A 16,064-nucleotide genomic window follows, 5' to 3' on the forward strand; every position below is an offset into this window, starting at 1 on the left:
ATGTTGTTTTATCATGTTTCCCTTATCAGCCCTTAATGAATGGATCCGCATACTGATCACTTTATATATATATGGGTCATTCCTGATTATCTCTGACTCAGGTAAATGTCACAGTAATTAGTAAACACTTCCTCATTACGTACATATTACATTGTTTTGTAAAGCATCACCCTTCTAGACTGAAAAATGTCAACTGAGCTTTAACAAAGAACCATGGATGACACAAGCCAGATGGAGCAGGATCCTTAAAAGATTATTCATTCTGGTTCAGAGTTACATTAATATTCACATCCATATGCCACCATAGACGCTGAGGCACCTTGGTAAACTATTACATATTGTGGTGAGGTGAAAGGTGCGTCACTTACAGATGTTCATATAGACTCCTTTCTCTCTTCCCTCAACTTCATTTCAAGCTTTTCAAAAATGAGAATGGCTGCTGCTCGCAAATGGAAACTAGTTTTACACTTGACTGATTCACAGTCGAGTTCTTTAATTTAACATTATAGAATAGTTCAATTATAGCAGCGTGGCATGTGCAAATCATGTCTAAATGAACTGGTTGTGCACAGATGCCATTGTGTCTTGTTTAGTTCAGGTTTCTTAGCAACAAAGGAAACACAGAGCATTAAGCACCAACGGTTTTGAGCTGGAGGCTGTTTTCAGAGGTAAAGTGGTTCTTTAGTTGTTTTTCTTTGAGACTAAACTTATTTTTCTTGTAGATTTTTTTTCTAGGTAGAACACAATTACATTTCTTGATCAAATCTAAAATGCAGAGTTATCTTTGGAGTAAATCAAATCTGAGTGGTCTCTGTCTTGCTCCTTATTATGTTTTAGTTGAAGTGTTTTTTTTAGCATGTGTTGTCACAACTCTGCCATCACAACATATTAAAGTGTCTGTATTTCTATCACATCACTTAATAAAGGGACTTAACTTTACAGTCTTTTATTCCTTCAGATTTAGACAAAACCTCCAGCTGTCACTCCAAGATATGTCGGTAGCACAGAGTCCAGACTGCCGTGGGACAACAGGAGAGAGGAGCTACAGTCAAATGAATCAAGTGCCATTCACCCCTGAATTTACCAAGATGCTGACAAAAAACAGTCCGCGCTTTGGTAGCTTGAGTCACCACTCATTCTTCTCCAGGCACAACCCTCATCCACACAGAGTGAGGCATATTCAAGGTGAGAGAGCAGTCACAGCACTCTGGGCAGCAGAAGAACTTCATGTGCTTTTTTTCCCCACATGTTGAATTGAAACTTGAATTACGTCCTGCAATATGTTTCCTTAAATTACAATAAATTCATGTGTTTTGTCTTCCATTTATACAGTACAGATGTCAGCAGTTGTTTTGAGCCTTTATTTATGCTTTCCCAAACTACATGACTTCAGTAAATGAGGAATATTCTGATGAAATGAAGTCTGCAGATATCTCTGGTTCCCATCTAGGTTCTCAAAATTGCTTTCAAATAATTACATGAGAGATAGAAAATTTTGTTGGAGCTCAATGTGAGCTTTCAGTTTACTTTTCTTGTGCTGCTGGATGGAGCAATTAGTATTTATCAAATTATACCATCTATGATTGTGTATTATTTATATTTTATATTACTGCTCTATAATGTGGAGCATGGTTAAATATACATATAATATTTTTTTTCTAAAAACAAATCTGTAGGTGGTTGCTCCAGCTGTTTGTATTTACAACTTGTTACAATGTAAGTGTTTATAAGTATATTAAAACACCTTATTATTATTATTATTATTATTATTATTATTATTATTATTGTTGTTGTTGTTGTTGTAAAACACGGTTGCGCCACACAAATGGACGTAGAGATTAGTTGTTATTAAATATTTACACCTACTAACTTGTGTAAGCCAGGTGAATGAACCAACTGACAAAGCTAACTTTTGCTTGCTAATATCTGACCTGACAAGTTGCATTTCACAGAAAAAAAAACACTGGACTAAGAGCATTTTAGTGTTTTTCTGCTCATTGTTTTGGCCCCATTTTGGTTCACTCTCACTGCTTTTATCAGTGTTGAAAAATTAGCCACAAAAAGAGGAACATTTAATATTTTTCTCAGGAGGTGATGAGACCCAAACAGAGCTCAAAGGAGAGTTAATAGTGGACTCCAAATGATTGCTAATGTTGTTTCTTATCTGCTGAATGTGTTAATAGGGAACTGTTCTCTAACATGACATTGACAATATCTCAATGCTATGTTTACAGCTTGTTCAGCTGCCCCAAATGGCCAGAAAATATCAGTTAATATGAATTTTAAGTACAAAATTACCAAATTAAATTGCTTAAAACATTTTAAATAGTTGTCTACTGCCCACCTCAGATGATCTTTCTATCTCTGTTCTGGGGCTAGGCCAGTGAACCCAAGTGCAGAACTCTGAGCCAGGAGGCAGTGAGTAGTTTTGGAAGATTGTTTATTGCAAGGTGGTAGCTGGGAGGCTGGGGCAAGGGCTTGGGCAGGAGCTGGAACCGGGGGCTGAGACTTTGGCATGAAGCTGGGCAGAGGGAATGCTGAGGGGAGCCAGGCAGAGGGATTCCCCGAGAGCAGGGTGTTGTGCTGCACCGACGAGGCAGGAAAGCTGGAGACAGGAGTCAGAGTCAGGCGGAGGCAAAACTGCAGGCACAGAGAAAAAAGGGTATTATCAATGTTGATTAGCAACAGTGTGACTGACCGTGGTAACAGAGTTTACGATCTGGTGATGAAATGGTGGCTGAACCAGATATTTATGCAGGACTAATGATGGATAGCAGCTAGTTGCCTGACTCCTGCACACCTGTTTCCACGCCTGCAATTAAGTACAGACACAAGGAAGGGGAGAGAAAGAGAGAGAGAGAGACATACACACATTGCAGGCTAGGAGGAGGAGGAGGCAGAAGTGGAGGGCATGACAATCTCACTCGTAGTTTTCTCATTACCACATTTTACCAGTGTCTTATTGGGACACACAAGAGTCTATTTATGCACTAATTAATTCTGACTGCATCTAATGAGTTATTTTAGATTAAATGTCTTACTAACTTTGCTTTAAAAATAATGTCCTTATTTTGCCATTTCTGCAGAACCGTCCCTTCCTGAGATGAGTAATTATTCAGAAGTTACCTTGAATATTTAACAAGCAGCTGTATGGGCACCTAGAATAGCAATATGGAACATGAAAGAAACGGCTGCGTTATTGGCAGAAAAAGTAGGTTTCATCCCTGAGAAGTCACCTTTAGTCTCAGCAGGGATTTTACAGGCTTTATTTCTTCAGGGCATTCCTTTGATTGTCCCATACTTCTGAAGCACTTCACTTCATGTATTTGAACTACTGTATGAATAGTGTGACTTACTCTCTCCCACAGGACTTAATGGTAGGCCTGTTTGCATGGTGAGAGATGATTGGTTTGTCACCTCATCATTATTTCCTCATCCACTTCTCAAGAGCCACGTCCACAGAAAAGCCACTGATTCATCTTTTGCTTTTCCGCTGGCTCAGAATCATTATGGAGTCAGCGGTAACAAACACAAATCAGGTATACTTTCATACACACATAGCGACTAAATTTCTTCTTTACTTTTCCAAAATTCTGCCTTCGAAGAATCCCATTAAGCCTCAAGCATTTTTCTCCTTATTTCACAGCTCTGTTTTCTGAAGCCTGGAGAGATGAACTTAAAGAACTGGCTGCCAAAGTCAGTTTGTCTTCTCAAGCACAAAAGGACAAAAAAGAGGTAGTTGTATTGCTGTAATTGCTGTGATTTGAAACATATCCAGAGTAACCTAATGGCGCAGTAATCTTCACCCTTAGCTTTCTTAACGATTTCATACAACTTTAAAAAAAAAATTAAAATAGCAATAAATTAATACTTACCCATTTATGAGTTTGCCTGAAACTGCATTTTCAATTATATTCAGCAAATTTTGGGACAAATAATATCAGTATAAGTATTTCAAAATAGCAATGCTGGACATGTAGTCAACAAAACCTGGTAAAAACAATAATAAACCACAGCATTTATATTATACTCTGCCTGCATTCACCCTCTTTGCATAGATGATGATTTACCTGAAAATTAAGATATGCCATGGTGGCAAAAATTACCCAAGGGCTTGCAGACACCTCTTGAAGACATTTTCTGAGGTATGAAATTAAAGAACTAAATAAGATTAACAATCCACTTATCCGCTATGCCTAAAGGAAAATGTTTTAGTATTAGCTTTATCACAATTTACCAGGTAGAGTCTATGAAAAGGAGGTGATTGAGAGGTGATTGCATCTATGATTTTCACTGTAATGTCATGTTTCCTGACATCTGTTTTTAATTAATTGCCTTGATTTTAGCCACACTGGCAGTGTGGCTCAAGTGATGGCAATGTTGGTCTATTGGTCAGTTGATCTACCACTTATCCCATGACTGAAAAACCTCAAAAACTATTAAATGGATTGCCATGACATTTTGCACAGACATCCATGGTCCCAACGTACTGAATTTAGTGATACTTTGACTTTTCCTTTTGCGCCACTGTGAGGCTAATATTTGTGGTTTTGAGTGAAATTTCTCGACTACTATTGGATGGACTGCCATTAAATTTGGTACAGGCATTCATATTACACTAGTAATTCATTGTAATAACAAAATTTAATAATACATTTTGAATCTGTCCAGTACTTTGGTTCAAAACTATACATACCTAAATACCTGATATTCTGATCAGCCTCAGCTTTGTGTTCACTGCTAATCAACAATTGTGAACAAGTTAACATGCTCAACTAAGATGGTGGAAATGGTAAACGTTATATCTTCTAAAAATCAGCATGTTGGCATTGTCATTTTGAACATGTTAACATGTTGGACTGATTTTAGCATTTAGCTCAAAGTACAGCCTGGTTGTAGGCTCTTGTTAATTTATAACTTTGTCAATATATTCCAGGACCAAACTGAGGAAGAATTTGTCCGTCGAAAGACCCAATATTCAGCTGTAACTGGGAGAATCATCCCTCCATCCACCAAGTCTTACCAGCGCAGATCCCATTCCCAGTGCCTGGGGTATCCTCAACTCTTCCATGATCAAGAACTCATGGTGAAATACTCCTCCAATGATCTTGAGCTCTTCTACAGGCACAGAAATGTCATTTGGGGTAGTTTGGGGTTGAAATGAGGCACAGCTATGTAATATTTTATTTCAGAGAAGAAGGGTTACTGGCAGATCAAAAAGAAATTTCCATCGCTGCAGGGATTCTCCAGAGTGCACAGCTTCAGCCAGAGGTTATGCAGCATTTGCTTTTTGGTTGATGGAAATTACCCCCCAGCACAGCTGTCACCGTGTGTCTTGAGAAATTCACTAATAAGTTAAAGATGATTTTATGTGGTTTGGAAGTTAATGTTATCATGGTCCTACTCTCTTGACAGGTGTTGGAGCTACTTTGTCAGATCCTGCAGACAGATTCCCTGTCCACAGTCCAGCAGTGGCTTCTGCTTGCAGGACAAAGAGGTAAAATGTTTTTTGTTACCCCCATTTCACATAAATAGTTACTTTATGCATAAAAACAGCAGATTTGGAAATTTTAGATGCTACATGCAAAAAGGTAGTATCAGTAATTTTGAGATATCTGTGCATTAGTGTTATAATTACATAGATAAGAATAAGAATTATTCATAAGGTTAGCAGGAGACTGTCAGTTCAGGCATGTCTTGAATCATTACCTCTGTTAGCAAGCTTATATTTCAATACAGGGTTAGGGGTGTTTAACAGTAAAACATCTCAAACATTGCATTAAAGGGACACTCCATAGATTTAGTATAAGTGGGTACAAGTCTTCAGGTTAGATGTTAACTGCTACTCTCAAGGTGCATTTCATCAAGAAACATCAAAACACTAAGCTTAAAGTTCTGTTACTTGCGTGGCTAACAGCGGGTAGAAACTACAATGTTGAGAAAACAATCTGCAGATTAAATCGATTCACTTTTAAATTCTGGTTCAATTGTGGGTAAAGAAGAAAACTATGTCATTGTGTTTTGTTCTCAACTACAACAATGAAGCATTTTGAATTTGTTATGACTCAAATTCACGCCTCTGATTAGCCTCCCCTCCATGGCAACAGCAGCAGAGGCTCATGGGTATTGTAGTATCAAGACCTGTCCACCATGCCAAAATGACAAATGAGAAACCAAGTTGAAATAATTAAAACTGCTGGCCATAATAAAGTCTCACATCATCCGGGAGAGTCCCAAGTTTCTATGTTAAGTAACAATAAAGATATCATCTAAAGAATTAATTGAAATGGGAATATATAATGGTAAAAAACACTTCCAAAACCAGCTGCCACTCAGACTTCACAACTCTATTGTGACTTCACTTGGATGTTTGAGGTTCACTGTGCATAATGATGTATGTGCAGAGTTTGACACTAGAAGACTGTGTTCAAATTCATCTGCTGATGACTGAAAATGTCTCTGGGCATCACAATCCACTATGCAACTTACACAAGTGTTATGTGAAAACTTGAAGCCTCCAGAATGCAATGCACTCAGTTAATTAGGTGAGTGGTTAATTAAATTAACATTGAAATACTGCTACTGAAAAAACTGGTAAAGTGTTTACAAAAAAGATCATTATCTGTGCCATAATTATATCATTTTTCACTTTTTAGATAATGAATGAATTTAAGAACCTCTGAACTGATTTGCTAAATACTTCTGAAGAGTTTTTAAAATTTTACTTTTGTTGTTGTGTCTTCATATTCCATCTCATAATTCATTCATCTACTGCTTTAACATATTCAGTTTTCAAATGTTAAAGCATACATTTAATTACTTTATAGTTTGCTTTTTAATTGCATCAGTCAATACATTTATTTAAATTAAAAACTGCAAAAGCATTTAATTACTGTGGTGGAAGGCTGCACCGCTGCTGATGATAAGAATCACTGAACTCTTCTCTTGGTATTATGTCATGTGATATACCCTCAGAGAAAGACCTGGTGATGGGGATGATCAAACATGCTCTGGATGGTGTGGACCTCTCAGGCCATCATCAGCAGAACTTCCAGCAGCTTCAGGCTTTTCATCCTGGTGCATCTCCACCGGCTTACGGTCCACCATTCAACCAGCTGTGGAGAAAACCACAGAGAACGAGGTCTGGGTGATCTCTCGAATTTTCATTTGCTTTTTTTTCTGTTCAGAAAATGTTCAAGCTCAATGTGTTTAACATTATTTACTCCATTTATCTCCATAGCTCACACAGAGTGACCCAAACTTTCAGCAATGATAAACCAGGTAACTAAATGTACTATTTCTCCTCTTCTTAATGCACTCTTGCCCTTCATTATTGTACCAGAACATGTTTTTCCTTTTGCTTCCCTTTTAATGCAGGCATCCTCCCATGGTCTTCACATTTCACTTAAGCTAAATTAATTAAATATATATACAGTATAGATTCTTTTCATTTGACATCTTTTTGATGGAGAAGGAGGTCCTAGAAATCATTAAAATTAATCTGCCATCTCCTGTTTTGAAATTTTGTTTTTCCTTTTTGAAATGTGCTTTCTCTATAGTGAATTTGTTTTGGATTATCCTTCATGACTGGATGTCTTTCAATTATTCTTTTTCACAAAAGCTGTACTCTACATTATTGAAAGCAGATACTATAGAGGGAGAAAATGAAAGCTATCGGGTATTTTTATATTCCGTAGTATTGGAATATGAATTCAGATTTGGCTTTGTTAAATGTTGTTATGTATTCCTGTTATAGTGTATTCCTGATATGCATTTTACAATTATGACACTGCACTGGGGTGGCTGTGGCTCAGGAGGTAGAGTGGGTCGTCCACTAATTGTAAGATTGGCGGTTTGATTCCCGGCTCCTCCTGTCCACATGTCAGAGTGTTCTTGGGCAAGATACTGAACCCCTGTTCCATCAGTGTGTGAATGATTAGATTCCCCTGATGGGCAGGTTGGGACCTTGCATGGTAGCCCCTGTACCCATTCAGCGTATGAATGTGTGTGAATGCGTGAATGTGACTCGTAGTGTAAAAAGCGCTTTGAGTGGTCGAAAAGCTAGAAAGGCACTATACAAATACAGTCCATTTACTTAAAGCTGTGATTTTACATGGCCTTCCTGCAGCAGAGTCTGACGTTTTCTGTATTACATATTCATGGATAACCAAATGTGGACAAAATGTTTCCCCTGTTGTGGAAATAAGCCATGCAATAGGAAAAGGTTTGTCTATTGTCAAATTATCTATATTTATGTCAAGCAGGATGCTGCCAGAAAGAGCGGTTTTCACAATAGATATAAGAATGAACCACAATATTCAGAGGAAACAATTACATAAGCTTCTTACATAATAAGTTTTCATTTTCAGTTTTTCTGAATAAAACTGATGGAACCGTGGCAAACGTAAAATGACTGGCTTTGTATGACTCTGACATGAGTGCTCTCTTGCAGAGAGGATTGGAGAAGCAGAGGTCCTTGAAATCCATGCAGGAGAACAGAAGCATCTTCAAGATCATCCAATTCAGCACACAGAGAGTGTGTAGAGTTCCCTGATTTTGATCACAGTGACAACTGTATTATGGTTTCCTTATTATGCGCATGTACTCGCTCCTATGTTTATTGGTCCCATGATATATTATATTGCAGGTTCTCTATTGGATATTTGTTTTGTAGATGTTTACTAGTAGCACAAGCCAATTTAATGAGAGGAGTTCGCAACTGAGATTCCATTTGCACTTTGTTAACAATGTACTGTAGGTATGATAGTGTTACATGACACTGTGGATTATTATGTTGCATAACATGTCAGCAGTCTGTTGGATCATGTTTTGAAACTGTGAAAAGCAGTGTGACCATATTCAATAAACATAACCTCCTGTTTTTCAGGCAAATAAAACATTTTCAAAGATATCTTCATGTATGATATGTTAAAATCGTTTCAAAACTATTCAGTCTGATTACTGATGTATGAAAAAGACAATCTGACTTTTTTGGGTACCTGAATAAAATTTAAAACTAAGGCTAAAATCTGGGGCAGTTAGTTTTTTTGTGACTTAGCCATGCTAGAAACATAAGTCTAGGGATCATGTTCATCTGTCTCTTGACTGATCCACCACTTTGGTCCAGACCAGAGCCATATAGGAGAGAGTTTAGCAACAAGTCAAAAACATAGCAAGTCACATTAAGCTTTGAATAGTTCCAAAAGTGGTGATTCAGATTGATTGGTGTCCATAGGGAACATCCAGATTTACCAACAAAAAATTACTTTTAATGACTTGTACAGTCTTAAATGGAAGGAAATGATGTAAAACATATAACTAATATCCTGTGATAATAATTGCTAAATTAAAAATATAATAGAAGTCATAATTGTGGCTGAATTCAACCTCTTACCTTAGAAAAATGTGTTGAAAACACTGCAATCCTACAGTGCTGCTGCTACTCACTGCCAGTATTTGCAACTAATCAACCTCTCCCCGGTCAGCCATTACTGAAAAAACACCCCTACAGAGTCAATGGAGATGTTGCCACTCTGTTATAATAAATCTGGTCCAGAATGAAATATATTAGATGATTCCCACAACATTTTACACTATACAGAAAGTCCAGATGATCCCCTGACTTTTCATCTAGCACCACAATGGGGTTGACATTTATATTTTCAAATATAAATTTCTCAATAATCATTGAGTGGATTGCAATGAAATTGGGTACTTTTTGTCTATGGTTTATGAGTAAATACCTGCAAAACATTCCCACTAGCCTCAGCCTTACTTTTTGTTGAATACTTATTGGCAAATGTTAGCACACTAACACACTAAACTGAGATGTTGGACATAATAAACATTGTACTTGCTAAACTTCAGCATTTTAGCATTGTCACTGTGAGCATGTTAGCGAACTGACTGACTCACAGAACTGCTAGTATGGCTGCATACTGTAAAGTCTCATTTTAACACAATGCACAATGACTTTGTTAAATTTGTTTCCAGATTTAGAGGCTTTGACCCCGTTTTGTGGCCTTGCTTCTCAAATAAGACAAACAAGAAATGAGGTGACCCTCTCCAACCCGGGTGAAACAATTCAATTCAATTCAATTCAATTCGAAGGACAATGTGAATGAGTTGCATGTATTTAATGACAAAGTGGCACTTTTGATACCAGCCAGTGCTATTGGCACTGTGGCACACTTCCTGCTGACTGCACATAATCGGCACTAGACCAGATGAGGTTCTTTCCTTTGAGACGAGACAATGACATCAGTGCCCATGGGCATACTTACTTGAGTTGAAGGAAATGGTTGGCCTGCAAAATTGGTCATTTGAGTTTGAATTCATAAATAATGCTTGCCCCATTTTAGTACCACTTTATATGATGGAGATACTATTTCTTCTCTCTTTGTCTCTATCCCTTCTGTGAATAAAAGTTTTAAAGAAAACGCACAAGAATATATTACATTGCAGATCAGACTGGATTTGGCACAATATTATCACAATCAGGCTGACCTAATCATGTAGTTGACAATGAAATGTCACAATATCAGTGATTATTTACAAAACTGACTCAGACATCATGTTAGTGCATGCGTGTTCCTTTTAAACAAGGTAAATGCCAAAGACCCACTATTAGTTTCGTAATACGAAGTTAGCACCAGTGGCTGTAGTGAATGGATGTTGTGATATGACTAATATGATTTGAGAAAACAGATTTTGAAGATGGCAACAGTCAGTTTCAGGTGCTGACATGTTTCAAAAGTCAGTTTCAAAGCCAGATCAATGCACAGCAGAGCAAACAGGCAGAGAGAAGTGAAATCAGTGACGGGATATCCGATATAACTGGAGAGACAAACCGTCAGCGTATAGAGAAGGTGCATAAAATGTCATAAAAAGTGAGACATTCCCCTGGATATCTTTCTCTGTAGCAAAGTGCATTCATGCAATCTGACAGTTTCATTAAAGTGACAACATCAAAGCAAATGACTTCTTCTTTGACAAAAAGAAAAGCTTGACACTAAATTGAAATATAGAAAAGTCCCACCGAGTGTGTGTGTAAATGCATGTGTGTATTCATGTTTGTAGTGGTTAGGGAGTGGGGATGAGGGGTGTATGTGAGTGAATGTAATAGTAAGAATGTGGATGGTTGTGCTTCATGTGTGAATGTACATGTATGACTTGTGTATGTGAATTTATGTATGTTTTATGTAAACCCTATGGGATTTTAGTAGTACGTATTTTTGTTCATAATAAAATGAGCATTATTTGTGGTAAATTGACCTACTCGACCTCTCTCTGGCCTTGTCTATTGCTGTAGTGCTGCAATGCTGCATTAACTTTACAAACATGCTCTACTTAGGCCAGCTCTACAACTTCACGCTGACAGATCCCGAGTAACACTTGACGAATTCATAAAATTAGACAAATGACCATTATGTACCTGTCAAGTTAACATGACTGAAATCCATGAGGTCAGTGATTGAAATTCGTGAGCCACCCCCCACTGCATGAAAAAAGACAACACATCCAAGCAAGGGTACTTGGTTACGTATAAAAATGCGGGAGCAAACTTGGAAAGATATATAAATGGCGGGGGATCTGGGGGTTCTCTCCCAGAAAAAAAATTGTAATTTAAAACAAATTTCCTGCATTTCTACACCACCTCTTGGATTAAGTCATGAAACAGCCACCTGCATTATTCGAGATTAGTGAAATTGAGGTTATTCTATGAAAACCAAGAATGCATCAAGAACAGTATATAATTGGGTGGATGAGGATAGCAAATGATTATTAGAAGAATGGCTATTTCATATTTGAAATTATACTCATAAAAACATTATGTAGCCTAAAATGGTAGTAGGTTACCTCACAGACTGGACTGTATCTTAGTAACTGAAACTTGGCTTGATCAAATTGGTAACAAAGCGCTCATTGAAACATCACCAGCCAATTACACTTCTGCATTCAGGTTAGCAGGAGGTGTGGAACCGTTGCAGCTATTTATAACATCCATCTATCCATTTTCTTTACCGCTTATCCTCTAGAGGGTCATGCGTAGCTGGAGCCAATCTCAGCTGACATTGAGCAAGAGGTGGGGTACATCCTGAATAGGTCGCTGGTGAATCATAGGGCTAACATATATAATAGAGAAAGACAAGCATTCACACTCGCATTCACACCTACGGGCAATTTAAAGTCACCAATTAACCACTGTTACCACAACTATTTATAGCATGTTTTTTTAAAAATGTTTCTGAAGAATTTAGCTATTGCCATCCAAAATCACCTTGGACTTTGATAACATAGTAATATCTGGTGACTTTAACATTCATGTTGATATCAGCACTAACTCAGATACAATACAGTTCAACAGTCTGTTACAATCATTTGAGTTTAAATAGCATGTTACTGTTCCCAAGACTAAACAAGAAGTGTTACATTCATGCAAATGCTAATATGTTTATCAATTACTATTGACCATGTTGTTCTGACCAAAATGTAACAGTCTATCACCTAAAGCAATGAAACTGTGAAATTGTGAGCATAATGAAAATAATCTGCTGGAGGACAGAACACACTTTATTATTATAACAGTGAAATGAAATCTTCCAGATAGTCCATACATTTCTCAACTAATTGCAAATAACCAAAGTTATTTCATTTCATTTCTTTCTTCTACAATCAACAAACTGATTAATCTATCTATCAAATCAATCCGAGTGAATTTCATTCTGCAGTAGAATGTGACAAGCTTTTGAATTTCTTGTACACCAAAGTGTCAACCATTAGATAATATTACAATATTCAACAATAATGCCTCCAACTGGTCCTCTCCTGCTCTCTTGACTCCATCCCACTGCATTGTTGTGTTTGTCTTTCCATGTCTTTCAAATGAGATACTGAGCATTATCAAGCATGCTCAAATTTTCCCTTTCTCAGCAAAATACTAGAAAAACTTACTTATACCCAAACAACTGGATAATTACTGTTCCACCCACAGTGTTTATGATGTGTTGCAGTCAGGTTTCAGATCTAATCACAACACTGACACAGCCTTTATCAGAGTAATTAATGACCTTAAGATTAACAATGATTTAAAAGTTAAAAACTTTTTATTTTAGTTTTGCTTGATCTCAGTACTGCCTTTCATACTGTTTATCATAATATTTTCATCAAGAGACTTCAATATTCAGTTAATCTAACAGGTCCTGTTCTTAACTGGTTTTCCCTCCAACCTCAAATCTGCTGAAACTAAGGTTTTTGCAGGGGTTCCACAAGGTTCAATTCTTGCACCTTTGCTTTTTAATTTGTACATGCTCCCACTTGTATAACAGTATAAAGAAATGTAGTATATCCTATCACTCATATGTGGAATATACACATATGAGTAGACAGTGACCAAGTCAGGACCCTCTGAGTTATTTTGGACTGTAACTTAAGTTATGTTGACTATCAGTAACTTAACTAGGACAGCAGGAATTAAATCTCAAGCTGACTCTGAGAAGCTGGTTCCTAGTCTTCCAACCACTCAAAGCCCTTTTAAACTACATGCCACATTGACCCATTCACACACATATTCACGCGCTGATGTCAGAGGCTGCCATCCAAGGTGCCTGCTAATCAAGAGGAGTTGCTAATCATTCACACTCACTCACCACCTTCAGGAGCAATTTGGGGTTCAGTATCTTACCCAAGGACACCTCGACATGCGGACCGGAGGAGCCGAGGATCTAACTTATCTTCGGATCAGTGGACGACCCGCTCTACCTCCTGAGCCATAGCCGCCCCATCTCAACCAGGTTAGATAACTGCAATGCTCTCTTTGCTAGATTATCCAAACAAACAATAAGAACACCCCAACTCATTCAGATGTCACAGGTACACTCAAAAACAAACACATACTTAAATCATCTTTAAAGCAGTTAATGGTTTTCCTCCCCCAGTACATTTCTGAACAACTCACTGAATAAATGTCCATTCAAGTCTCTCAGATCATCAAATGGTGGTTTTCTAACTGCATCAAGAATAAGATCCAGATCTGATGAAGGTGCTTTTAGCTATTTTGGTCCTGTTATCTAGAACAAACTGCCTGATGACCTAAGACCTCACACAACTGTGTCCACATCCAAAAGTAAACTGAAAACATTTCCATTTTCTGAAACTTATGATTAGTTATTATTTTTCCGTGTCTCTGTGGGATGGTTATGTTGTTTGTCTTTTGGAGGGTAGGTGGATGTCAGTGTTTTTTGTTCTTGTATTTTATTTAAATATCCCCTCCAGACATGTTTTAAAATATATAAAAATACTTGGCTTTGAATAGTACTTTGTCTGTTATGGTTTTTCCATATAGAAGTTGAGTTACCTGATTAGATATTCTAAAAAAGACATCTACAACATCTCCCTCAGTCAAGAGTCTATGAATATGCAAATATTGTTCATTTCAAAAGTTTAACTGCTGAATACAAGATGTCTCCTACTTCACTGAGAAGGTAATTTTCAGTAAATGTGCACTGAAGGCTTCAAGTTTCCACATTACACTTATGTAAGTTGCATATGGACCACAAAGTAATAAGGCACAGTGAAACTTGAACATCAAATCAGGGATAGGATGAAACACAATTGTACCTTCTGTATGCAGAGGTATGCTTGGAATATAAATAAACCCCTTTACAGTTTCAGTAAAGTGGTAGTGGGTGGTAGTTAGAATTATTTAATATGTTAATTCACATACTTGGCAATGTACTACTGAACATGACCTATCATCTAGACCATTATCTTTTAAAGTTTTCACACTGCTGTAGTTACATATTGGTAACGTGCTGATACCTTTTTTTAATTCAATAAACTTTGACAATGCAAATTGAGGCTGTAAACAAGACAGATGTGGAGTCTTTGACCTCACCTACAGGCCTCTGCAGGGATGATCTAAAACTGGCAGCAATATAGGATCACAGTCCAAACTTTGGGAAACAGGATGGAGCCTGAATGTAGCTGACAGGTAGTGAGTGTCGGAAAAATTGATCAGCCTCCCAAAACATAAACCACTTCCAGCTGCAGCAGTGCAATTAAAGCAGTGCAATAAGCTACCATGAGTGAGATTACAGAGCAGGCAAATGCCATCACATCAGAAAACTACACTTGTCCAATGTTTAACTTATATAGTCTGATGAAAATTCTCCTCACAGACAACCAATGCAATATCAAGGACACATTAGAAAGCAAAAATGATAATTGTTAGTTTGCTCTCCTAAATTGATTAGCACATCAGTGCCATTGTTGATCCATGCGTTTGGTCCCCATCAATAATCAAGATGGGGACTGTCTCTTCATGCACAATCCTGAGACCATTCAGTGTTCAGATGCTCCAGGAATTATGGCTTTTATATGATACTAAAGTTTTGAGTGCAACACAGAGATGGGGTCAACAAAATCTTCCAATTGATGACACTAAAGTTTAGCTTGTGCAGTTGATGGTGTAGATTCAAGGGTAAGACCGGTGTTATTCTATATTTTTCTTATAAATCTCATTAAAAAAAACCCAAAACCAATAATTTGTTAGTCTGTCTCTCAATACTCTCTGACTTCTCTACCCTGTCTGTAACACTCAGCCCCAAGCCCATTTGTTTATACTGAAGACATGAATTTGATTAGTGCACAGAAATACTTGACATCACCTTTTTTTCCCAGCAGAGCACTGCCCATTTCAAGCCAGTGAGAAAAGCAAGGACAAAAACACAAATGCAGAAATCTCTCAAACGTTCTGATTTTGATAATAAGTTGTCAAGGTAACTGACAGTCAAAGTAATTTCCAAGAATAGCTGGGCACTGTACTGTAGTTTTATTAAATGTTACTCAAACAGGATTAAATACATGTTACCCAGAGGAGAAAGCTGTATCAGGCTTTGACTACATAAATAATATCTGTTGGTAATCTTTGTTTGTACTGTACTGTTTGTATTGCACTGCATTGTTTTTCATATCTTCCTGCCCAGGGACCACAGATAAATTAGCTATATAGCTACTGTAACTCTGGCCCAATGGTTGTGTTGTGCAAGGCCCCCATTAAATAA

The 16,064-nt window shown here is 37.4% G+C and overlaps 1 protein-coding gene across 2 annotated transcripts; it reads left to right on the forward strand.

Annotated features, from left to right (window-relative positions):
* The first annotated feature begins 622 nt into the window (after nt 1–622).
* On the forward strand, nt 623–9,015 carry tbata (thymus, brain and testes associated). 2 transcript variants are annotated; one of them, XM_044338083.1, is made up of 9 exons: nt 623–668; nt 959–1,185; nt 3,369–3,539; nt 3,647–3,735; nt 4,937–5,086; nt 5,416–5,497; nt 6,976–7,141; nt 7,241–7,281; nt 8,453–9,015. In XM_044338083.1, exons 2-9 carry the CDS (start codon nt 993–995, stop codon nt 8,542–8,544), a joined length of 984 nt encoding a protein of 327 aa, XP_044194018.1. In that variant the 5' UTR covers nt 623–668; nt 959–992; the 3' UTR covers nt 8,545–9,015. The 2 variants fall into 2 exon arrangements, with proteins under 2 accessions (XP_044194018.1, XP_044194017.1); XM_044338082.1 differs by having other exon boundaries at nt 643–1,185.
* The last annotated feature ends 7,049 nt before the right edge of the window (nt 9,016–16,064 follow it).

The sequence above is a fragment of the Thunnus albacares genome, chromosome 20, assembly GCF_914725855.1.
Source record: "Thunnus albacares chromosome 20, fThuAlb1.1, whole genome shotgun sequence".
In the NCBI taxonomy this organism is placed as follows: Eukaryota; Metazoa; Chordata; class Actinopteri; order Scombriformes; family Scombridae; genus Thunnus; species Thunnus albacares.